General features: G+C 41.0%; 1 protein-coding gene across 2 annotated transcripts in view; it reads right to left on the bottom strand.

Moving 5' to 3' along the window:
- The window catches only part of LOC128691073 (UDP-glycosyltransferase UGT5-like), a 90,295-nt gene that overhangs the window by 5,110 nt on the left and 58,545 nt on the right, over positions 1-26,640 (bottom strand). For both annotated transcript variants that reach the window (XM_053779867.2, XM_070089243.1), the window contains 2 exons: positions 8,975-9,197; positions 7,931-8,150 (listed from right to left, as the gene is read on the bottom strand). In XM_053779867.2, coding sequence (XP_053635842.2) covers positions 7,931-8,150; positions 8,975-9,197 — 443 coding nt within the window. The remainder of the gene's footprint in view (positions 1-7,930; positions 8,151-8,974; positions 9,198-26,640) is intronic.

Genomic DNA, 26,640 nt, shown 5'->3' with positions numbered 1-26,640 from the left:
ATGCAACATATGGGAATCTTCATTGAGGAAACGTACGGTGCACTCACTCTGGCTTCTGCTTTGCCATCTGTGTACCATCTGCTGCCTCCCAGCATACTTAAGGGAGATTATCAAAATACTCTTGGCTGTCTTCAAGAAGCCACTGGATAGGTACCTAAAGTCAGTACTTGATCAGCTGGGGTGTGGTTCGTACGTCAGTTTGCGTGCGGTCAGCAGTAACAGCCTGGATGATCAGGCCCTGATCTACCAAGAGGCCTGATCTCAGACCGGGCCGCGCAGACGTTGATCCCCAAAACCCTCTTCAGGTATACTCCAGGTATACGATACTTAACTACTTGGCAGTATACCGCCTTCCCTAGAATTTTGGACATCTTACTGAGTATACTAATAGGCCTATAGATGCTGTCATCAGGCCTACTATTTTTTCTTGAAGACAGGAGTAACCCTGGTATTAAAAGAGGATAACATGAAAGCAGCGTTCATAGAACACCTGGAAGCATTCTATAACAAATGGGAAAATAAAAAGTCTGGGCTGGATGGTGTCGCCCTTGATGCTGGCCATGTAGTCAGAAACTGTAAGGCTGGAGGTGCTGTCCTGGGAGACAGTAATGGTGAGGATGGAGGTGCTGTCCTGGGAGACAGTAATGGTGAGGATGGAGGTGCTGTCCTGGGAGACAGTAATGGTGAGGATGGAGGTGCTGTCCTGGGAGACAGTAATGGTGAGGATGGAGGTGCTGTCCTGGGAGACAGTAATGGTGAGGATGGAGGTGCTGTCCTGGGAGACAGTAATGGTGAGGATGGAGGTGCTGTCCTGGGAGACAGTAATGGTGAAGCTGGAGGTGCTGCCCTGGTAGACAGTAATGGTGAAGCTGGAGGTGCTGTCCTGGTAGACAGAAATAGTGAAGCTGGAGGTGCTGTCCTGGTAGACAGTAATGGTGAAGCTGGAGGTGCTGTCCTGGTAGAAAGTAATGGTGAAGCTGGAGGTGCTGTCCTGGTAGACAGTAATGGTGAAGCTGGAGGTGCTGTCCTGGGAGACAGTAATGGTGAAGCTGGAGGTGCTGTCCTGGGAGACAGTAATGGTGAAGCTGGAGGTGGTCCTGGCAGACAGTAAGGGTGAGGATGGAGGTGCTGTCCTGGTAGACAGTAAGGGTGAGGATGGAGGTGCTGTCCTGGTAGACAGTAAGGGTGAGGATGGAGGTGCTGTCCTGGGTAGACAGTAATGGTGAAGCTGGAGGTGCTGTCCTGGTAGACAGTAATGGTGAAGCTGGAGGTGCTGTCCTGGGAGACAGTAATGTCCTGGGAGACAGTAAGGGTGAGGATGGAGGTGCTGCCCTGGTAGACAGTAATGGTGAAGCTGGACGTGCTGTCCTGGGAGATAATGGTGAAGCTGGAGGTGCTGTCCTGGTAGACAGTAATAGTGAAGCTGGAGGTGCTGTCCTGGTAGACAGTAATGGTGAAGCTAGAGGTGCTGTTCTGGTAGACAGTAATGGTGAAGCTGGAGGTGCTGTCCTGGTAGACAGTAATGGTGAAGCTGGAGGTGCTGTTCTGGGAGACATAATGGTGAAGCTGGAGGTGCTGTCCTGGGAGACAGTAATGGTGAAGCTGGAGGTGGTTCTGGCAGACAGTAAGGGTGAGGATGGAGGTGCTGTCCTGGTAGACAGTAAGGGTGAGGATGGAGGTGCTGTCCTGGTAGACAGTAAGGGTGAGGATGGAGGTGCTGTCCTGGTAGACAGTAATGGTGAAGCTGGAGGTGCTGTCCTGGTAGACAGTAATGGTGAAGCTGGAGGTGCTGTCCTGGTAGACAGTAATGGTGAAGCTGGAGGTGCTGTCCTGGGAGACAGTAATGGTGAGGATGGAAGTGCTGTCCTGGTAGACAGTAATGGTGAGGATGGAGGTGCTGTCCTGGTAGACAGTAAGGGTGAGGATGGAGGTGCTGTCCTGGTAGACAGTAAGGGTGAGGATGGAGGTGCTGTCCTGGTAGACAGTAATGGTGAAGCTGGAGGTGCTGTCCTGGTAGACAGTAATGGTGAAGCTGGAGGTGCTGTCCTGGGAGACAGTAATGGTGAGGATGGAGGTGCTGTCCTGGGAGACAGTAATGGTGAGGATGGAGGTGCTGTCCTGGGAGACAGTAATGGTGAGGATGGAGGTGCTGTCCTGGGAGACAGTAATGGTGAGGATGGAGGTGCTGTCCTGGGAGACAGTAATGGTGAGGATGGAGGTGCTGTCCTGGGAGACAGTAATGGTGATGATGGAGGTGCTGTCCTGGGAGACAGTAATGGTGAGGATGGAGGTGCTGTCCTGGGAGACAGTAATGGTGAGGATGGAGGTGCTGTCCTGGGAGACAGTAATGGTGAGGATGGAGGTGCTGTCCTGGGAGACAGTAATGGTGAGGATGGAGGTGCTGTCCTGGGAGACAGTAATGGTGAGGATGGAGGTGCTGCCCTGGTAGTCAGTAAATGTACGCATGAGGGAATGCATATAAATGACCTCGAGGGAGACAGGAGCTGTAGTGGGGAAACAAGTGTAGTCAAGGACAAGATAAACCCAATATTACAAACTAGTAATACCACAGGAGATAGCAAACAAGGGGACTCCACTAGTGAGGATATATTACCAGAAACAACTGGTGAGAGCTTCATTTTAAGTACCAGTGAGGGTAGGAATGAGACAGGTAAACATGCACCAACAGGAAATACAGTCACAGAAACCCAAAGCAAACGGAAACCAAGCCTGTGCACATACTATGCACTTGGTATCTGCAAGCATGGGAAATCAGGAAAAAAAAGATGCTACGTGCAGCTTTGACCACCCTAGAAAATGCCGTGCCCATATGACAACAGGAAAATGCAAACTCACTTCCTGTAAGCTTTTTCACCCTGAAATGTGTCCCTCTTCAGTACAGGAAAGACTGTGCTATAACTTAAATTGCCAGGCACACCATCTAAAAGATGGTGTGCAAAACATCCAGACCATCGGAAAACCTGGGTAGCCACAGCCACTCAAGAGGGAGAGGTTTTTTAGTGCCCGGAAGGAAAAAAAAACTGGCAGGAAATGGCAGAAATCGTACGCCAAATCCAGTCATTTCTGGAGTGGAACCACAGTCGATGGCCTCCACTCCAAACCAACAGATACAGATCCTAGTGCCGGAAAAAAAGTCCCCCCCCCAGTACCACCAATACCACCAGTCCCATCACATTCTTCTTTGCAAATATACAGGGTCTAAAGCCAGCAACGAACAACAAAATACCTTTCATTCGTGGACTGCTTGCAGAGACAAATGCAATGTTCGCGGCTTTCACAGAGGCCCACATAAAGGATCACTTGGACAACGAAATATGGATCCCAGGTTACAACCTATACAGATGCGACAGAGTGAACAAGCAAAAGGGGGGGATTTGGTCTGTATATCGCAGTCTCACTTGTTTGCACAGAACTGCTTAATGCCTCAAATGATGTAGTGGAAGCTTAATCAGTAAAGATCGAGAACCAAAACCTAGTCATTGTGGTAGTCTACAAGCCTCTGGATGCAACGTCCCAGCAATTCCAGGAACAGCTGTCAAAAATTGACCACTGTCTGGAAAATCTGCCAGCTCCTGCCCCCAACATCTTGCTCCTGGGGGATTTCAACTTGAGGCACCTAAAATGGAGGAATATAGCAAATAATTTTGTTGCAGTTATAACACCAGGAGGCAGCTCTGACGAGAACTCACACACACACACGAGCTTCTAAATCTCTGCACAAAATTCAACTTAAACCAGCTAATAATAGGGCCTACTAGACTGGAGAATACACTAGACTTCATCTTCACTAACAATAATGATCTGATACGAAATGTCACCATATCAAAAACAATATACTCAGATCACAACATAATCGAGGTTCAGACATGTATGCGTGGAGCCCCAGACCGACAAAATGAGATTAGTCACGAGGGAGCCTTCACCAAATTCAACTTCAATAACAAGAACATAAAGTGGGACCAAGTAAACCAAGTCCTAAACGATATAAGCTGGGAAGATAGACTAAGCAACACAGACCCCAACTTATGCCTAGAACAGATTAACTAGGTGGCACTCGATGTATGCTCAAGACTTATTCCTTTAAGAAAAAGGAGGAGTAGATGTAAAATAGAAAGAGACAGGCGCTCCCTTTACAGGCGACGGAAAAGAATAACAGAACGGCTAAAAGAGGCCAATATATCTGAAATGCGTAGGGAGTCACTGGTCAGAGAAATAGCAAACATCGAACTTAAGCTAAAGGAATCTTATAGGAGTCAGGAATCGTGGGAAGAACTAAAAGCCATAAATGAAATCGAAAGAAACCCAAAGTATTTCTTTTCTTATGCCAAATCAAAGTCGAGAACAACATCCAGTATTGGGCCCCTACTTAAACAAGATGGGTCCTACACAGATGACAGCAAGGAAATGAGTGAGCTACTCAAGTCCCAATATGACTCAGTTTTTAGCAAGCCGCTAACCAGACTGAGAGTCGAAGATCAAAATGAATTTTTTATGAGAGAGCCACAGAATTTGGTTAACACAAGCCTATCTGATATTATCCTGACGCCAAATGACTTCGAACAGGCGATAAATGACATGCCCATGCACTCTGCCCCAGGGCCAGACTCATGGAACTCCGTGTTCATCAAGAACTGCAAGAAGCCCCTATCACGAGCTTTTACCATCCTATGGAGAGGGAGCATGGACACGGGGGTCGTCCCACAGTTACTAAAAACAACAGACATAGCCCCACTCCACAAAGGGGGCAGTAAAGCAATAGCAAAGAACTACAGACTGATATCACTAAGATCCCATATCATAAAAATCTTTGAAAGGGTCCTAAGAAGCAAGATCGCCACCCATCTAGATACCCATCAATTACACAACCCAGGGCAACATGGGTTTAGAGCAGGTCGCTCCTGTCTGTCTCAGCTACTGGATCACTACGACAAGGTCCTAGATGCACTAGAAAACAAAAAGAATGCTACAGACTTTGCAAAAGCCTTCGACAAGTGTGACCATGGTGTAATAGGCACAAAAGTGCTGGAATAACAGGAAAAGTTGGAAGATGTATCTATAATTTCCTCACAAACAGTACTCAAAGAGTAATAGTCAACAGAGTAAAGTCCGAGGCAGCTACGATGAAAAGCTCTGTTCCGCAAGGCACAGTTCTTGCTCCCATCTTGTTTCTCATCCTCATATCTGACATAGACAAGGATGTCAGCCACAGCACCGTGTCTTCCTTTGCAGATGACACCCGAATCTGCATGACAGTGTCTTCCATTGCAGACACTGCAAGGCTCCAGGCGGACGTCAACCAAATCTTTCAGTGGGCTGCAGAAAACAATATGAAGTTCAACGATGAGAAATTTCAATTACTCCGATATGGTAAACATGAGGAAATTAAAACTTCATCAGAGTACAAAACAAATTCCTTCCACAAAATAGAGCGAAAAACCAACGTCAAAGACCTGGGAGTGATCATGTCGGAGGATCTCACCTTCAAGGACCATAACACTGTATCAATCGCATCTGCTAGAAAAATGACAGGATGGATAATGAGAACCTTCAAAACTAGGGATGCCAAGCCCATGATGACACTCTTCAGGTTGCTTGTTCTATCTAGGCTGGAATATTGCTGCACACTAACAGCACCTTTCAAGGCAGGTGAAATTGCTGACCTAGAAAATGTACAGAGAACCTTCACGGTGCGCATAACGGAGATAAAACACCTCAATTACTGGGAGCGCTTGAAGTTCCTGAACCTGTACTCCCTGGAACGCAGGCGGGAGAGATACATGATTATATACACCTGGAAAATACTAGAGGGACTAGTACCGAACTTGCACACGAAAATCACTCACAACGAAAGCAAAAGACTCGGGAGACGATGCAACATCCCCCCAATGAAAAGCAGGGGTGTCACTAGCACGTTAAGAGAATACAATAAGTGTCAGGGGCCCGGGACTGTTCAACTGCCTCCCAGCATACATAAGGGGTATTACCAATAGACCCCTGGCTGTCTTCAAGCAGGCACTGGACAAGCACCTAAAGTCGGTACCTGACCAGCCGGGCTGTGGCTCGTACATTGGATTGCGTGCAGCCAGCAGTAACAGCCTGGTTGATCAGGCTCTGATCCACCAGGAGGCCTGGTCACAGACAGGGCCGCGGAGGCGTTGACTCCCGGAACTCTCTCCAGGTAAACTACAGGTCTCCTGTTCCTTTTTATAAGTATCTGTACTCTGTTCCTCACCATTTGGAATTCATTTAGTGCTTCAATATCCTGGTTGCCTAAATCTTTTTAGCAACTGGTCTCTGAATTTCATATTATCTAATATCTCAGTAGTCATCCAGGGTTCAGTTCTTCGTTTAATCCTAACCTCTTTAACTGGTGCAATATTATCAAGGATGGTAGTGAACATTGTTTTGAATTTTTCCCAGGCATCATTTACGTCCGTGCAACTTGTTATCTCTGTCCAATCTCAGTTCTGTAGCGTATTTAGCAGTGATGACATCCAGCCAGGATTCAGAGATAGATATAACTGCCGCCCTGGTTCTGTTAGCTAGAATCCTAATCTCTGATATTTTGGGTAAGTGACCTCGTGTTGATATGAATATTGCAAGAGGTCATTAGCAGTGCCAATATTCTTTTTGCCTTTCTGTTGGAAGACGTTAGGATATATCACTAAGTCAATAGCTTGGTAATTAATATTTTCTTCACTTATTAAAATAATGTGCTTAATAATTGAGAAATAGAAGAATCAACAAAATCCTTAAAGCCATCAAATCCACATAACTTCTTGATAATATTAAAGTCCACTAATCAGCTAGTATTACTGGCATAATTTTTCAAAACAAATAAATATACAGGAACTATATGTTCGTAATCCCGGGTCCCGGAGTTAGTTGAGGAGCTGAGAAAGTTAGCATTGAAAGAGGAACATTGTTTGCCGCCCAGATGTTCCTCAAGTTCCACAAGTTACCGTTTGTTTTTGTGTCAAGAGTTCTCCTCAGTGTGTGGGTGGAAAATTAATTCGAGATTTTGTTCTTGTGAAAAATCATTCACATGATTTATAATTCTGACAGTTATTTGTTGTTCGTTCATTTACTCCCTAACAGTACGACTATATGTATAATATATACTGAGAAAGTGTATTTTCTGCATCCTTGCCCCATTCATCTTTACCTTTCCACTGTTTTATTGTTTTATCATTTCACTATGTTTTCAAAGGTGTCTTTCTTTCATCGCATTCCTTGGTAATATCTGGATGTTTTGCTTGGTATCTCAATAAAAATTATTATTAATATTAAGATATATATATTCCCAGAATCAAATCTTTCCGCACACACCCATTCCTCTATCTTTCAAGGGTTAAGGTTACAGTTCACTGCAGCAGCAGCAGCTCCTCTCTATTGAATTACTCATTTCTGTCATCTCGGACAAGAAAAATGAACCCCATCTTTGGTATATATGTTATTGCTGTTGTAGATGTCCGAATTATGAATAAATGGCAGTGCAGAAAATATGAAATTTGTGTACGTTATTTTTCTGTAAAATAGTATTTTAAAAATATCTATAAAAGAAAAAAAAAGGAATATTGAAAAATAAAAATATCGGATGAGTTTAAAAATGGAAGAGCTATTTGGTAACACAACGGGAACTAGCTTAATAATTTAGCATCAATTCCAGACTAATTTACTTTACTTCGTATTATCTGTCAGATAAGATATACTTCCAAGTTGTCAGGAAGAACAACACTTTACGAGGACTGAATGACAGAACTTACAAACCATACACGGAAGGGGATAGAACCCGCGATCAGAGAGTCTCAAAACAACTTACAAATAAGTTTAAGATTTAAAACTATTGTTGGAGTATAGATCAGCATCTTAACAATAGCTCATTTATATTACATTACTGAATACTAACTTGGGGTTAGCGATAATATCGATGAGAGCGTCGACTATCATGTCCTCAGTGAGCTGTGTCCACTCCAGAGTGAGACCCAGATCATTGTTCCTAATAAACATGGCGTTCCTGGGATGGTCACCGAAGAGAGGCAGTGCGAGGAGAGGCATAACATGGTAGATGGACTCTTGTAAGCTGAGGAGACCACCGTGTGAGATGAACGCCTTCACGTTGTCGTGAGCTGTGGAACACTTACTGTTAAATGTAAGTCATGGAGGAGTCACTGTAGGTGGTACATGTCAGACATTACTTATATAAATCTCTCTCACTCTAATACTAAATTAAATTATTCCACAGAAAGGATGAGTATTATGAGTTCAATTCCCACCCGTACCGTGGTTTGTTTACAATAGTGTCATTATCATTTCGTGGGTTATGATGACGGCTTTGAGGGACTTGAGCTAGAGTTCGTCACGGCTAGGCTGGCGGGAAGTTCATCTGTAAAAATTTTCATTTGTGGTCAGAGGGACCCATGCTAACCTTCGTATGGTTCATAAATATCCCTACTTGGATGAATCTTATTGTAGCCAGCTGGCCCAGTGACTTACGCGCTGACCTGGAATTTTACGACTCACTTGCCACGAGTTCATTCCCCACCGTACAGTGGTTTGAGATGAATATTAAATATGTTAACAATTACTGATAAACTTTCCGCTAAAATGTTGTCAATTTCCACATTTCATGCAACTATTACTCACCTATTTGTGGCTGGACAACACCTAATTTTCACTGAGAAAAAGTCTGCTCATAAATGAAATTAAATATAAATTTAACCAGGTGATACGGGAGAAGTTATTTCTGTTAACCCCTCTTTTGTATTAGTTATTCTATTCTTGAGGAATTCCAAAATATTTGAGGTCAACTAACTAGTGAGAGTGTAGCCTTTCTGACAAACGATTATTTGCATGACTGAAATAAAAGAAACACAGCCATGATAGAAAAAAAATTATTTTTATCACATAATTCTCATTACAGATGATGACAACGATATGAGATTATACTCACCTAAAATATCTTGTTGGGGGAGCCATTTGCTAATCATCACATTATCAGTGAGGTTCTTTAACTCTCCCTCGTATTTCCAGATAACTCGTTGTGGCAGCCTACGGAAGGCCTGGAGAAAGAGGTCGCGGAGATGGACTGGCATACTGGCGCTGCTTGCAATACTTCCCAAGCTGAAGTATATGACGCCTGAAGACCCAGCCTCCGAGATCCAAGATTCTAACTCCTGTTAAACAGTGGTTTGTGATTAAAAACCATAGACAGCTGGAATGCTATAGGAAACGTAAGTAGTGATGAAGGCGGCTCAGCGGTCCCTGCGGCAGAGTGGCTTCCTTTTCCTGAGCGGTCTCTGCGGCTGAGTGGCTTCCTTTTCCTGAGCGGTCTCCTTTCCTGAGGGGTCTCCTTTTCACACCTATATGCTAATGACCTTTTTCACACCTATATGCTAATGACCTTAACCCCACCCACGACCCCCACCCACGACCCCATCCACGACCCCCACCCATGACCCCACCCACGACCCCCACCCACGACCCCCGCCCACGAAACCCACCCATGACCCCACCCACGACCCCCACCCATGAGCCCACCCACGACCCCCACCCACGCCCCCCACCCACGACCCCCACCCATGACCCCACCCACGACCCCACGCCCATGCCTCTGTGCCCCCACGACCCCCCGCGCCCCCACGCCCGCGCCCCCGTGCCCCCACGACCCCCCCACCCGCGCCCCCGCGCCCCAAAGCCCGCCCCTCGTGCCCGACCGCGCCTTCTGCAGCGTCGTCCGGATCGCCCCCGCGCCCCGAATTTTTTTCCGATTTTTTCGAATTTTTTTTGAATTTCATTTTATTGTGCTCTCCACTTCCTCGAATCAAGTTTTTGAGGTTCCCCTCTCCCACTTTCACCCCCCATCCCAATTTTTTCTCGATAATACAAAGACTCCATCTCCTTGGATCAAGTTTTTGGGTACCCCTCCTTCCACCCCCAAAATTTCTCCTCCATCTCCTCGGATCAAGTTTTTCTCGATAATACAAAGACTCCAATTCCTCGGATCAAGTTTTCTCGATATCAATAATACAAAGATTTCCCCCACCATCCACTTCTACCCTCTATGTCCAAGTATTTCTCCTCCATCTCCTCGGATCAAGTTTTTAAGGTTCCCCCTCCCACTTTCACCCCCATCCCAAGCATTTCTCCTCCATCTCCTCGGATCAAGTTTTTTAGATTCCCCCCTCTGGGTATAAGCATTCAAAATGGACTCCTACTTCAACCCCAAAATATTCCTGCTCTACTTCCTTGGATCAAGGTTTTCTCGATAATACAAAGACTCCAATTCCTCGGATCAAATTTTCTGGAAATCAAAGACTCCATCTCCTTGGATCAAGTTTTTCTCGAAATCAAAGACTCCATCTCCTTGGATCAAGTTTTTTTGGATTCCCCCCTCTGGGGGTAAGCATTCAAATGAACTCCTCCTATGGGGCATGGTGCTCTCTCTTACTACAAGTCTAAACAAGTGTGACGTCACCCCCACCTGTGTTTACTCGGCGGTCAGTGACGTCACGTGATGACCTCACACATACAGGCTGAATCTTGTCGACTTCCCCCTATGTCAATGACGTCACGTGATGACCCCGCACACAGGCTGAATCTTGTCGACTTACCCCTACACATTTCATATACAACATAGGAAAAACATTTTCACTCTTAACCCAGGATAACCCAAATAATTTCACATTTTTTCGTTATACCCACAACAATCCACAATTTCTTCACAAAATACAACACAAGTCTAGACATTTTTCTCGTTTTAACTATTTCATCAGAAAGTCACCACAACACTTATAACCACTTTTCGATAAATTCACTAGTCACAATTTTACATATTACGAAGTTAATACGCACACACACCTCACTTTACTTTGAACACCTTCAAAACACTCTCATAAATCATTTGAATACTCACAAAAATAACTTTGAACATTTCTAAACAACACTGAAACACTTCCAAGACAACATTTTGAATACTCCCAAATAAGATTTGACAGCTTTAATTTATCTACACTTAAATATTTCATTAAATTACAACTCATCTCCCATACTACTCCCTCATTCTCCAGATTTTTACAACAGTATCACAAAAACTAACTCAAACACTTTACTTTGAACAACACCAAAAACACCATCAATTACCTTTGAATACTCCAAAAACATCATTCGAACACAGCCAAATCACCACTGAATACTCCCAGAACACCTTCATAAATACTCTTGCACATCATTTGAACACCTTCAAAAACACCTTTCAATAGTCTCAAACACCATTTGTGCACTACTAATACACCACTGAATTCAGTCAAAACACCACCAAAATCACCATAAACTAAGATCAACATAACAGACTAACACCCATTTTTCACACAAATCCCCTCAAATCACTATAACCAAGACGATTATCAATTTCTATGAGTACACTCTCCTCCAACTAAGATATAACATGAACGCAAAAAACATGAACACAAACCAAACACACACGAACACTTACAACAGAATCAAGTCTTTTTTTCGATATCTCTAGTTCGACAACAACACCCACAACACCCACATCCCACATCACCCACAACCTACATCACCCACACCCCACAATTTTTCTCGTTTTAACTAATTTCATCAGAAAAAAAGTCACAACAACAACAACCCACAACTTATAACATCTTTTCGGTATCTCTAGTTCGACAACAACACCCACAACCCACAACACCCACATCCCACAACACCCACAACCCACATCACCCACAACCCACAACACCCACAACCCACAATTTTTTCTCGTTTTAACTAATTTCATCAGAAAAAAAGTCACAACAACCCACTTATAACATCTTTTTCGGTATCTCTAGTTCGACAACAACACCCACAACCCACAACACCCACATCATCCCACAACACCCACAACCCACATCACCCACAACCCACATCACCCACAACACCCACAACCCACATCACCCAAAAAAACAACCCACTTATAACATCTTTTCGGTGTCTCTAGTTCGACAACAACACCCACAACCCACAACATCCACAACCCCCAACACCCACAACCCACAAATTTTTCTCGTTTTAACTAATTTCATCAGAAAAAGTCACAACAACCCACAACTTATAAACACTTTTCAGCAACTCTAGTTCGACTGCATTACCCACAACCCTCATCACTTACCATTTTATTCACAATTTATTCGATACAAATTTTTCCCCTTCTTTTAATTGAATCGTAATGCACATTCCTCCCTACATTACTAAAATTCTAATAAATTCCTCTCCATACCCATCTCCTTGTATCCACATAAATTGATATTATAATCACAACAACTAATCTCACTACCCAACTACTGAGACACGTTTCTACACCCTCCATTCTTTTCCAATATATCATAACTTTTCAATTCTATAAATTCTTTTAAAATATTCACATATTACCTTTATTTTCAGTAAAATCCCCCCATATTTCATTAAATTTCTAATACAACCCTCCCCATACCCCTCTCCATCTCACTCACATTTCTTTACATCCACTCACCCGTTTCCCAACACACCTCTTCGGAACAAACACAAAAATCACATTTCACATCCAGAAATGCATCTCATCACCCATCTCAAATCCACTAAAATCACTGTAACCAAGATATTCACAAAATTCCATAACCACCTAACACACACTACAGCACTTGAACACTACCAAAAACACCATCAATTACCATTGAATACTCCGAAAAAATATCATTCGAACACCCCCAAAACACAACTGAATACTACCCAAACTAAGATCAACACTACCAGCTAATATCCATTTATAGAAATCCCCTCATTCCTCCCTACACTAAATTTCTAATAAAATCTATCTCCTCAACTCCACGTAGTTTCATATTATACTCATAACCCCACAATTTTTTCTCAGTTCAACTATTTCATCAGAAAAAAAAGTCACCCGCATTTTGACTCAGTAATATTCACAACATGTCACAAATTTTTAGAAAACACTCATTTTTTATAAATATATCACGAACACATCCAACTATAAATCACATTTTTAGCCACATTCCCTCAATTTCCGTAATATGAACAAAATTGATTGGGATAACATTTAGAACATTTCCAAATTACGTTGGAGCACATTCATAAATATATTGGAACACTTCCAAAATACATTAGAGTACTCCAGAATTACTTTGAACGACTCCATTTTTGGATATTTCCAAATTAGTTTTAAAAACTTTATCTTAAAATCAAACATTATTTTCTTGTTGGTAAACACACGCAATGGTAGAAATATTTACTCGATTTCCGAATAGAAACACATTCCTCGCTCTGAGAGACTCCTTGAGCTTATATGCCTTACCCCAAAGTATTGCGTCAGGATTTTTGTACAATCCCCTCCAGCGAGGCCATGAAATGGTGTTCACACCCAAGGTAGATTTAAGATAATCATCTCTTTCCAGACCAACTGTGTCCTCTTGTGCTAAAATTTGGTGAGGTCACAGGGCTGACAGACACCATGAAATTAACTTAAATGAGCTATAACATTGTATTCTACCTCAATCCTTTTTTCATGGTAAGGTTTGATTGATTTAAAATTCATCATGTCTTAAAACTTTTATTAAACATTTCTCTTTTTAATGAATGAATGAAACATCATATATTATTAATCTTGGTGTAACAACACGCTCTAAACATCATAAATCCTCCTCTCTAAGTCTTGTTCTTCCAAGCCCCGTCACATCGGTACCTGTAAATTTTAATACATTTTTTTTATTTCATTAGCATATAATGGGGAGAAATTTGCACCATCACCTGTAAAAGATATAAACCAACTAAAAGTTACATATTTTTTCACTATCCCAAACATATGCTTCTCGTTAACTTAAATATCTTCCCATTCTTGACTTAAAAGCATAATCGTACTGTGTCCCCTTATTAACTTAAATGAATTAAAAGCGTCTTATTAACTTAAATGATGTAAGTATTATGGTAGACATGATTCTTGGTGTTCAGGTAGAGAGAGAAGGTCGAAATGGTAAGTGACACATTTCATGAAGAGATAAATATGAGTTATATATATTAATTCAAATATATATCTCTCTCTTCAAGTTATAATTACTTCCTCATAATAATTTAAGTGAATTTAACCACTGATACAAGGTAAATAATTTTGTTTACCTTATAAGTTACTCACACATTAGGCTCAATGTTTTTAATATAATGTTTAATATCTGTGAAAAGTTCTCTCCAAATTAATTTCCACTTCTTTGTGTTGTACCATCTATGCAAAATGCACAGATTATACTGTCTATTAAATATTTGACTGACAAAGTTTTCAGATATATTGTTTTCCAAAATATAATATACCAGATCATCACTCCACTCCGTTACCATTTCATCAATGAATTTATGCGAATCAAGTTCATTTTCTAACCAATTTTTAACTCGCTGAAAATTCTTTTCACTCAATGTTTCACCATCTTTCCTTAAGAGTTGATTGACAGTGTTGCAAAATTCCAACCAAGGAAGATCTTTCACCGTTTCACAAATAACAATGAAATCGCCATGTTTCCCCATGTTAGATGCTTTCCATGTGGTTTCCGGACAATGTCTGGGGCTGACTTACACACAACTCTCCCATACACATAAAGAGTTGCTAAATAGTATTAAATGAAAAATTTCATTAAACTTACCTAAACTAGGATCAGCCATTTCAAAATCCATTTTCATAATTAATTTTTTGGGCTTTGGTATAATAAAAGTTTGAGATAAATGACTACTCCATTCACATTCTCATAACAATAAATTTTCCAATATTTCTTCACTCCATCGTTGAGTCATTTCTCGTACCTCAACTACAAACACTTCTTTTGAGAGAACATGTTCTGCATCAACTCTTTTTTGAATGGGTTCGACTCTCTTAATTGTATATAACATTTCTATAAACACCACACTAGTATGTTTTGTCGCAACCACCTCCATATTTCTTCTTCTGCTCAAGTGATTCCTTACCATTTCACTCCAAATATTTATACCAAAAATTTCAATCGTTGTCATCATCGAATATCATTTTTTTAAATAATACAAATACACATTACAGGGGATTTCTTCAAAGCATATATATTATCCATTGTATATTTCAAATAATATGTTTAGCCATTGTTAACTTTCCTTATTTTTCAGTAAAAAGAAATATTCAGACAATATTTTTTTTGGCAACACTTACTACTTGCTTGTGACGTCACTATCCAGCAACACGTTAAAACAGGTTAGAGCATCTTCCCCTTATTATCTTAAATGAACTAAAAGCATGAAGTCACGATACTCATTGAACAAATTATCTTACCTTTAATTGTCTTCATGCATTTCCAAGTATGCACCATCGGTATAGTAATAACATGTCATAATACCATTGAAGTAAGTTATGATCCCATCCTGTATGACACTAAACTCGTGGTGGTTCATTCACCTATCGTCATGGTGATGCCACGTAGTGTTTTTCATGGAACAAATTTCTCTACACATATAGTTATAAAAACTACTAACTCGACAACCCTCGTGGTGAAAAGAGTATAAGAAGACACATCTGTATTGAGTTACAAGAGTATTTAGATGTTGACGTGGAAGTTACATGTGAAAAGTTTGTTACAGAAGCAAGTGTCTACACATCACTGAACTGATAAAGAAATGATTAATTCGATAGAAGACCTTGATCACAACCCTCCAAAACGAAGGAAGGTGACTGAACAATATCTCACCGATAAAGAAATGCTTATATCAATGGAAGATTTTGAACGTGAGTTTTTAATGAGATATTATTGAGTAAATTCACCCAAAATGTAATTTTTAGAAATTCTAATGAGAAATATTTTTTTTTTTAATTTGTTGAGTAACAAACTTAATTTTTGGGATATAATACTATATTTTATCAAAATTACAGGTAAATAAGCAACAAAAGATGAAGAAAAATATCTTTCGTTAATGAAAGGTAATATTACAAAAGATTTTAGTGGCAGTGATAAAATTCTTTTAGTACAACAAGCAAATTGTTGTGCTGTTAAATTGAAAAAGGGAGGTCTTGCTGATGCTTTAAGTCAGGTTTTACCACTTAGCAATCCATATTTATTTAGATCACCTGGATGTCATAAATCAAATCTAGCTAGTGAAGTCACTCATGATAAATTTGGGAGCATAAAATTTGTAAATAATGGAAAAAATAATCCCATGATTGCCAATATGTTTGCACAGTATGCGATGGGACCTCCACATAAGTATTATATGAACTGTAAAGTTGATAAGACCTACTACAATACATGCAAATATTTAGATACAAAGAAAGGTCGTGAGATTATATTCAAAGAGTGCATGAATGATCTTGTTAAGTGGTTATTAACAGATCCCAATGGGATTATAATGGAAAAAGTTGTGTTTCCAGAAGGAATTGGATGTGCTTCAGCCGGAGGTGATTAGCATGCATATCTTAAAATCATTCATGTTTTTCCAAAGGAATTAAAAAAACGTCATAGAAATACTGTTATCATTATTGTAAAATATGACAAATAAAATATCTCTGTAATACTTTTTTTTTTTGTTTTATTCACCAGCACTCTAAAACCTTATTAGGCAACTGAATAGAGATCATACGTCTGGCAGGAATGATAATGAGTATAAACATCTCTGATCTTTGTTGTTCATACATTAGTACCTCTTCCACCAGGGTGCGACTAACCATCTCAAGAAAATGGAGACAGCCAATAGGATGGAAAAATATTTTAAAATTGAAGAAGGAAAATTGTACGATGAAAAATATTGTCGTGACAACGTCTGCATTATTTTCCATGCAAATTGTGTTGCTATAAAAGGATATGGTGCAAGTTATTATTTGGGTAAGAAATATCCTTATGCTGATGTGTATCGGAGTAGAGAACCATTATTTAATCTGAGAAGATGCAGAGTTGAAGATCGTGATACTCCTGGAACTGTTATCGAGTTTGAACCTTCACCGGATCAAAGAAAATTGAATCTTCCTTATTTAGCAGCCATAATAAGCCAATTTGGTATTCCTGGACCATTGGAGGAAAATACCATTTCTCAAAATTTAATTGAAAAATCAAGAGATTCCCATTTGGTGTATGGTTTAAAGAAAGATACTATCGCAGACAGAATAAGATATTTCAAGGAATCCATTGAGTCATAAAAAGTGTGAAAGACAATAAAAATATACGAGAGGTTATCTTTCTGAAAGGTATTGGGAGGTATGAAACTTCAAATCATTATATCTGGAATACACATTATAAATCTATACTCGAAGATATGATAATGAAATTTAAGGAAGAAGGTATTCGATCAACAATGGTTGTCAAAGAAGAAATGAAAAACATTAACCAAGGTCAAGAATTAGAAGATGATTCGAAGTTATTGTCTTCTAGAATTGAAGGAAGTGCTTGGTATCCCTTATAAGGTAAGCAAAATTATTTACCTTGTATCAGTGGTTAAATTCACTTAAATTATTATGAGGAAGTAATTATAACTTGAAGAGAGAGAGATATATTTGAATTAATATATATAACTCATATTTATCTCTTCATGAAATGTGTCACTTACCATTTCGACCTTCTCTCTCTACCTGAACACCAAGAATCATGTCTACCATAATACTTACATCATTTAAGTTAACAAGATGCTTTTAATTCATTTAAGTTAATAAGGGGACACAGTATGATTATGCTTTTAAGTCAAGAATGGGAAGATATTAAGTTAACGAGAAGCATATGTTTGGGATAGTGAAAAAATATGTAACTTTTAGTTGGTTTATATCTTTTACAGGTGATGGTGCAAATTTCTCCCCATTATATGCTAATGAAATAAAAAGAAAATATATTAAAATTTACAGGTACCGATGTGACTGGGCTTGGAAGAACAAGACTTAGAGAGGAGGATTTATGATGTTTAGAGCGTGTTGTTACACCAAGATTAATAATATATGATGTTTCATTCATTCATTAAAAAGAGAAATGTTTAATAAAAGTTTTAAGACATGATGAATTTTAAATCAATCAAACCTTACCATGAAAAAAGGATTGAGGTAGAATACAAAAGTTATATCTCATTTAAGTTAATTTCATGGTGTCTGTCAGCCCTGTGACCTCACCAAATTTTAGCACAAGAGGACACAGTTGGTCTGGAAAGAGATGATTATCTTAAATCTACCTTGGGTGTGAACATCATTTCATGGCCTCGCTGGAGGGGATTGTACAAAAATCATGACGCAATACTTTGGGGTAAGGCATATAAGCTCAAGGAGTCTCTCAGAGCGAGGAATGTGTTTCTATTCGGAAATCGAGTAAATATTTCTACCATTGCGTGTGTTTACCAACAAGAAAATAATGTTCGATTTTAAGATAAAGTTTTCAAAACTAATTTGGAAATATCCAAAATTGGAGTCGTTCAAAGTAATTCTGGAGTACTCTAATGTATTTTGGAAGTGTTCCAATATCTTTATGAATGTGCTCCAACGTAATTAGGAAATGTTCTAAATGTTATCCCAATCAATTTTGTTCATATTACCGAAATTGAGGGAATGTGGCTAAAAATGTGATTTATATCATATCTTAGTTGGATGTGTTCGTGATATATTTATAAAAAATGAGTGTTTTCTAAAAATTTGTAACATGTGAATATTACTGAGTCAAAATGCGGGTGACTTTTTTTTCTGATGAATTAGTTGAACTGAGAAAAAATTGTGGGGTATGAGTATAATATTAAACTATGTGGAGTTGAGGAGATAGATTTTATTAGAAATTTAGTGTAGGGAGGAATGTGGGGATTTCTATAAAATGGATATTAGCTGGTAGTGTTGATCTTAGTTTGGGAAGTATTCAGTGGTGTTTTGGGGGTGTTCGAATGACATTTTTTTGGAGTATTCAATGGTAATTGATGGTGTTTTTGGTAGTGTTCAAAGTAAAGTTAGTTGTCTGTGTGTGTTAGGTGGTTATAGAATTTTGTGAATATCTTGGTTACAGTGATTTTAGTGGATTTGAGATGGGTGATGAGATGCATTTGTGGATGTGAAATGTGATTTTTGTGTTTGTTCTGAAGAGGTGTGTTGGGAAATGGGTGAGTGGATATGAAGAAATGTGAGTGAGATGGAGAGGGGTATGGGGAGGGTTGTATTAGAAATTTAATGAAATATGGGGGGATTTTACTGAAAATAAAGGTAATATGTGAATATTTTAAAAGAATTTATAGAATTGAAAAGTTATGATATATTGGAAAAGAATGGAGGGTGTAGAAACGTGTCTCAGTAGTTGGGTAGTGAGATTAGTTGTTGTGATTATAATATCAATTTATGTGGATACAAGGAGATGGGTATGGAGAGGAATTTATTAGAATTTTAGTAATGTAGGGAGGAATGTGCATTACGATTCAATTAAAAGAAGGGGAAAAATTTGTATCGAATAAATTGTGAATAAAATGGTAAGTGATGAGGGTTGTGGGTAATGCAGTCGAACTAGAGTTGCTGAAAAGTGTTTATAAGTTGTGGGTTGTTGTGACTTTTTCTGATGAAATTAGTTAAAACGAGAAAAATTTGTGGGTTGTGGGTGTTGGGGGTTGTGGGTGATGAGGGTTGTGGGTGTTGTGGGATGTGGGTGTTGTGGGTTGTGGGTGTTGTTGTCGAACTAGAGTCACCGAAAAGATATTATAAGTGGGCTGTTGTTGTGGGTGATGTGGGTTGTGGGTGTTGTGGGTTGTGGGTGATGTGGGTTGTGGGTGTTGTGGGATGTGGGTGTTGTGGGTTGTGGGTGTTGTTGTCGAACTAGAGATACCGAAAAAGATGTTATAAGTGGGTTGTTGTGACTTTTTTTCTGATGAAATTAGTTAAAACGAGAAAAAATTGTGGGTTGTGGGTGTTGTGGGTTGTGGGTGATGTGGGTTGTGGGTGTTGTGGGATGTGGGTGTTGTGGGTTGTGGGTGTTGTTGTCGAACTAGAGATACCGAAAAGATGTTATAAGTTGTGGGTTGTTGTTGTCACTTTTTTTCTGATGAAATTAGTTAAAACGAGAAAAATTGTAGGGTGTGGGTGATGTGGGTTGTGGGTGTTGTGGGATGTGGGTGTTGTGGGTGTTGTTGTCGATCTAGAGATATCGAGAAAGAGATGATTATGTTGTAAGTGTTTGTGTGTGTTTGGTTTGTGTTCATGTTTTTTACACAAATAACCCGCACATAAAAGACAAGCTTACGACGACGTTTCGGTCCGACTTGGACCATTGACAAAGTCACACTAACAGAGGTGGAGCAGGACGGCTATATATAGGCAGGAAGAGGTGGAGGTAGTAGTAGTAGTAGTAGTAGTAGTAGTAGTAGTAGTAGTAGTACAAGAATTGTATATAATACCGACAAGATGAAATTAAGACACATGCACAACACCCGGGCATCCCCACCGTAGACGTTTCGCCATCCAGCCAGCCACTGGATGGCGAAACGTCCACAACAATGACAATCAGACGCCGCACATGTGTCTTAATTTCATCAGTAGTTGTAGTAGTTGTAGTAGAAGAAGAAGAGGTAGTAGTAGTGGTAGTGGTAGAAGTGGGAAATAAGGAAGACGAGCCAGTCAAATACAAAGGAAGGGGAGCACTGCAAGAGAGCTAGATGCCCACAGAGGGAGAGCAAGCGCACCGAGGTGCGTGAAAGGGGAAGTGGTGAAATAAAATAAATGAAGAAGGAACAGAAACACGAGACAGGAGAGAGAAAGACAACAGAGGAGAAAAGGAAAGAGGAAAGGGGAAGAGGAAGAAGAAGAAAAAGAAGAAGAAAAAATGAGGATTCAGGTTAAGTCACGGGTGTTGTGAAGTTTGGAACATTTTACAATGTAGTGGGAGAGGAAGGCATCTACAGAGACGAAGCCAGGGCTAAGGTTCATACAAGGAAAGTTGTGTATTAGAGAGGATTCAACTAGACGGCGACTGTTCGAGTTGGAAGTAGGGAAGACAGTTTTAGCAGAAGACCAGTCAATAGGATGGCTATGATCTCTGACGTGACAGAAAAGAGCATTGTTAGTGTCGGCAAGCCTAACACTATTTTTGTGCTCCCTAAGTCTGTCAGAAAGAGATCGACCAGTTTCTCCAAAGTACTGAAGAGGACAGGAGGAGCAAGAAATAGAGTAGACACCAGGAACATCTGTAGAGGGAGGAGAGGTATGAACGAGATTAGTGCGAAGAGTGTTAGTCTGGCGGAAGGTAAGCTTGATGTCTAAGGGACGGAGAGAATTGTTGAGATTAGAAAGACCGGAAATGTAGGGAAGGCAGAGGATAGAAGAGTTCCCATGCTCCCCCTCTGGTTAGTGTGACTTTGTCAATGGTCCAAGTCGGACCGAAACGTCGTCGTAAGCTTCTCTCTTTTATGTGCGGGTTGTTTGTGTATCGTTCCAGTCACGGTATTGTGCCTTTTTGTTATTTATGGACCCCGCAGTTAAGCGTCATATTCTCTCCAACTTTTTTAATGTTCTTCCCTCTTTTAAACCCCTCTTTCGATCTTATGAGGCTGCTCTTATTGCTACCCGGCGTCGTAAGAATCAGCTTCGCTTCCTACGTGACTGTCTTGCTGAACAAGTTCTGCCACCTTCCTTCTCCCACTTCCTGAAAACCAACCCACTGGGCACTCCCTTTCCTGATCATGCCCGTCTCCTACTTCAACAGCTCATTCTTTCTACTAAGTCACAGGTTGAAGATGCCTTCTTTACTCTCCGTCAACGTCAACGTGCTCTCTTTGCGGCTCTACCACAGGATCTCTGTAACCTTCTCTCTACCATTGCCTTTGACACTGCTCGCCTGAATGCACAAATTCATTCTTCTAAACTACAAAATAAACTTCAACGTCTCATCTCAGCTAGCCCTTGGTCTAAATTCTCCCTCACTGACTGTGTTACTAATCTGTCTTCTGTCTCACTCTCTCAGTATGAGCTTGAACTTCTTGGTTTTGGTCTTTCCTTTGCCACTTCGCCTACTCCTCGCGCTGGTATTTCCCTGATTAGCTCTTTTGATTCCTTTCGTCAATCTCGCTTCCGTAATCTTCCTGACTTGTCCACTTTTCGTGGTGCTCTCCTTCCTGCTCTTGTTAGTCTGTTTTCCAAGAATCACCACCTTCCACGCCGTTACCAACTTGCCCTTTCTTCTCTTAAATCTAACACTAACATTGTCATACTATCTTCTGACAAAGGTAATTCGGTAGTTATCCTTGATCGCGAGGATTACCTCCGTAAAGCTGATGTCTTGCTCTCTGACTCACGCACCTACACTCCTCTCGTTTCCAACCCTCTTGATCGCATCAAGAGAACTTTCAACAAAAAACTAAGGACTCTCTCCGACCTCTGTCCTCCTGACTTTGACCTTGTTCAACGGTTTCGTGTCATCTGTCCCTCTCTTCCCTATTTCTATGGCCTTCCCAAAACTCATAAACCTGATATTCCTCTTCGTCCTATCATATCCTCTAGAGGTTCTGTCTCTTATTCTCTTGCTTCTTGGCTGGCCAAAACCCTCACTCCCTTTCTTGGTACTTTTTCTCCTGCCCACCTCCGTCACTCTCAAGACTTCATTGAACGGGTTCGCTCTCTCCCAACCTGTAAGATGCTTAGTCTTGACGTTGAGTCCCTCTTCACCAATGTCCCTCTTGATGATGTCCTTGATTTCCTTAGAGAGAAGGCCCATGAAGGGTTTCTTCATCTCCCTATCCCCACTGATGTCTTTCTTGATCTGATCCGCCTCTGTGTGGACTCTAACTCCTTTTCCTTCCAAGGGAAATATTATTCCCAAACCTTCGGTGTCGCTATGGGCTCTCCTCTCTCTCCTGTCCTTGCTAATCTTTACATGGAATACTTCGAGACTGTTCTTCTTCCTACCCTCGATGTGCAACCTTCACTCTGGCTCCGCTATGTGGATGACATCTTTGCTCTGTGGCCTCATGACTCCAGTCTCTTCCAACCTTTTCTTGAAGCTCTTAACAATCTTGCCCCTTCCATTAAGTTTAAAGCTGAATGGGAATCTAATTCCTTACTTCCTTTCCTTGATGTCCATGTCCACCGCTCAGATACAGGTTTTTCCTTTTCCGTTTACCGTAAACCTATGCACAGTGGCATGTACATTCACTACTTTTCCTATCATGCTTCCCCTGTCAAGAAAAGTGTTCTTATCTCCCTCTTTCTCCGTGCCCTCCGCATCTGTGATCCTCAGTTCCTTCCAGCAGAAATTTCCACTCTTTATAATTCGTTCTCCCGTCTTGGCTACCCTTCCCATTTCATAGACTCTGCCCTCTCACGTGCTAAACGCAATTTCTTCTCTCCCAAACTCTCTACTCATGGGAACTCTTCTATCCTCTGCCTTCCCTACATTTCCGGTTTTTCTAATCTCAACAATTCTCTCCGTCCCTTAGACATCAAGCTTACCTTCCGCCAGACTAACACTCTTCGCACTAATCTCGTTCATACCTCTCCTCCCTCTACAGATGTTCCTGGTGTCTACTCTATTTCTTGCTCCTCCTGTCCTCTTCAATACTTTGGAGAAACTGGTCGATCTCTTTCTGACAGACTTAGGGAGCACAAAAATAGTGTTAGGCTTGCCGACACTAACAATGCTCTTTTCTGTCACGTCAGAGATCATAGCCATCCTATTGACTGGTCTTCTGCTAAAACTGTCTTCCCTACTTCCAACTCGAACAGTCGCCGTTTAGTTGAATCCTCTCTTATACACAACTTTCCTTGTATGAACCTTAGCCCTGGCTTCGTCTCTGTAGATGCCTTCCTCTCCCACTACATTGTAAAATGCTCCAAACTTCAGAACACCCGTGACTTAACCTGAATCCTCATTTTTTCTTTTTTCTTTTTTTTTTTCTTCTTCCTCTTCCCCTTTCCTCTCTCCTTTTCTCCTCTGGGTTGTCTTTCTCTCTCCTGTCTCGTGTTTCTGTTCCTTCTTTATTTTATTTCACCACTTCCCCTTTCACGCACCTCGGTGCGCTTGCTCTCCCTCTGTGGGTTTCTAGCTCTCTTGCAGTGCTCCCCTTCCTTTGTATTTGACTGGCTCGTCTTCCTTATTTCCCACTTCTACCACTACCACTACTACTACCTCTTCTTCTTCTACTACTACTACAACTACTGATGAAATTAGACACATGTGCGGCGTCTGTTTGTCTTTGTTGTGGACGTTTCGCCATCCAGTGGCTGGCTGGATGGCGAAACGTCTACGGTGGGGATGCCCGGGTGTTGTGCATGTGTCATTTCATCCTGTCGGTATTATATACAATTCTTGTACTACTACTACTACTACTACTACTACCACTACTACTACCTCCACCTCTTCCTGCCTATATATAGCCGTCCTGCTCCTCCTCTGTTAGTGTGTCTTTGTCAATGGTCCAAGTCGGACCGAAACGTCGTCGTAAGCTTCTGTCTTTTATGTGCGGGTTATTTGTGTATCGTTCCAGTCACGGTATTGTGCCTTTTTGTTATTTAAAAATGGGTGTTAGTCTGTTATGTTGATCTTAGTTTATGGTGATTTTGGTGGTGTTTTGACTGAATTCAGTGGTGTATTAGTAGTGCACAAATGGTGTTTGAGACTATTGAAAGGTGTTTTTGAAGGTGTTCAAATGATGTGCAAGAGTATTTATGAAGGTGTTCTGGGAGTATTCAGTGGTGATTTGGCTGTGTTCGAATGATGTTTTTGGAGTATTCAAAGGTAATTGATGGTGTTTTTGGTGTTGTTCAAAGTAAAGTGTTTGAGTTAGTTTTTGTGATACTGTTGTAAAAATCTGGAGAATGAGGGAGTAGTATGGGGGATGAGTTGTAATTTAATGAAATATTTAAGTGTAGATAAATTAAAGCTGTCAAATCTTATTTGGGAGTATTCAAAATGTTGTCTTGGAAGTGTTTCAGTGTTGTTTGGAAATGTTCAAAGTTATTTTTGTGAGTATTCAAATGATTTATGAGAGTGTTTTGAAGGTGTTCAAAGTAAAGTGAGGTGTGTGTGCGTATTAACTTCATAATATGTAAAATTGTGACTAGTGAATTTATCGAAAAGTGGTTATAAGTGATGTGGTGACTTTTTCTGATGAAATAGTTAAAACGAGAAAAATGTTTAGACTTGTGTTGTATTTTGTGAAGAAATTGTGGATTGTTTACCTGGTGTTTACCTGGAGAGAGTTCCGGGGGTCAACGCCCCCGCGGCCCGGTCTGTGACCAGGCCTAATGGTGGATCAGAGCCTGATCAACCAGGCTGTTGCTGCTGGCTGCACGCAAACCAACGTACGAGCCACAGCCCGGCTGATCAGGAACCGACTTTATGTGCTTGTCCAGTGCCAGCTTGAAGACTGCCAGGGATCTGTTGGTAATCCCCCTTATGTATGCTGGGAGGCAGTTGAACAGTCTCGGGCCCCTGACACTTATTGTATGGTCTCTTAACGTGCTAGTGACACCCCTGCTTTTCATTGGGGGGATGTTGCATCGTCTGCCAAGTCTTTTGCTTTCGTAGTGAGTGATTTTCGTGTGCAAGTTCGGTACTAGTCCCTCTAGGATTTTCCAGGTGTATATAATCATGTATCTCTCCCACCTGCATTCCAGGGAATACAGGTTCAGGAACCTCAAGCACTCCCAGTAATTGAGGTGTTTTATCTCTGTTATGCGTGCCGTGAAGGTTCTCTGTACATTTTCTAGGTCAGCAATTTCACCTGCCTTGAAAGGTGCTGTTAGTGTGCAGCAATATTCCAGCCTAGATAGAACAAGTGACCTGAAGAGTGTCATCATGGGCTTGGCCTCCCTAGTTTTGAAGGTTCTCATTATCCATCCTGTCATTTTTCTAGCAGATGCGATTGATACAATGTTATGGTCCTTGAGTAATTGAAATTTCTCATCGTTGAACTTCATATTGTTTTCTGCAGCCCACTGAAAGATTCGGTTGATGTCCGCCTGGAGCCTTGCAGTGTCTGCAATGGAAGACACTGTCATGCAGATTCGGGTGTCATCTGCAAAGGAAGACACGGTGCTGTGGCTGACATCCTTGTCTATGTCGGATATGAGGATGAGGAACAAGATATTGGCGAGTACTGTGCCTTGTGGAACAGAGCTTTTCACCGTAGCTGCCTCGGACTTTACTCTGTTGACGACTACTCTCTGTGTTCTGTTAGTGAGGAAATTATAGATCCATCGACCGACTTTTCCTGTTATCCCTTTAGCACGCATTTTGTGCGCTATTACGCCATGGTCACACTTGTTGAAGGCTTTTGCAAAGTCTGTATATATTACATCTGCATTCTTTTTATCTTCTAGTGCATTTAGGACCTTGTAGTGATCCAATAGTTGAGACAGACAGGAGCGACCTGTTCTAAACCCATGTTGCCCTGGGTTGTGTAACTGATGGGTTTCTAGATGGGTGGTGATCTTGCTTCTTAGGACCCTTTCAAAGATTTTTATGATATGGGATGTTAGTGCTATCGGTCTGTAGTTCTTTGCTGTTGCTTTACTGCCCCCTTTGTGGAATGGGGCTATGTCTGTTGTTTTTAGTAACTGTGGGACGACCCCCGTGTCCATGCTCCCTCTCCATAGGATGGAAAAGGCTCGTGATAGGGGCTTCTTGCAGTTCTTGATGA

Source organism: Cherax quadricarinatus, chromosome 27 (genome assembly GCF_038502225.1).
Source record: "Cherax quadricarinatus isolate ZL_2023a chromosome 27, ASM3850222v1, whole genome shotgun sequence".
In the NCBI taxonomy this organism is placed as follows: Eukaryota; Metazoa; Arthropoda; class Malacostraca; order Decapoda; family Parastacidae; genus Cherax; species Cherax quadricarinatus.
This window is presented reverse-complemented; position numbering and strand designations above follow the sequence as displayed.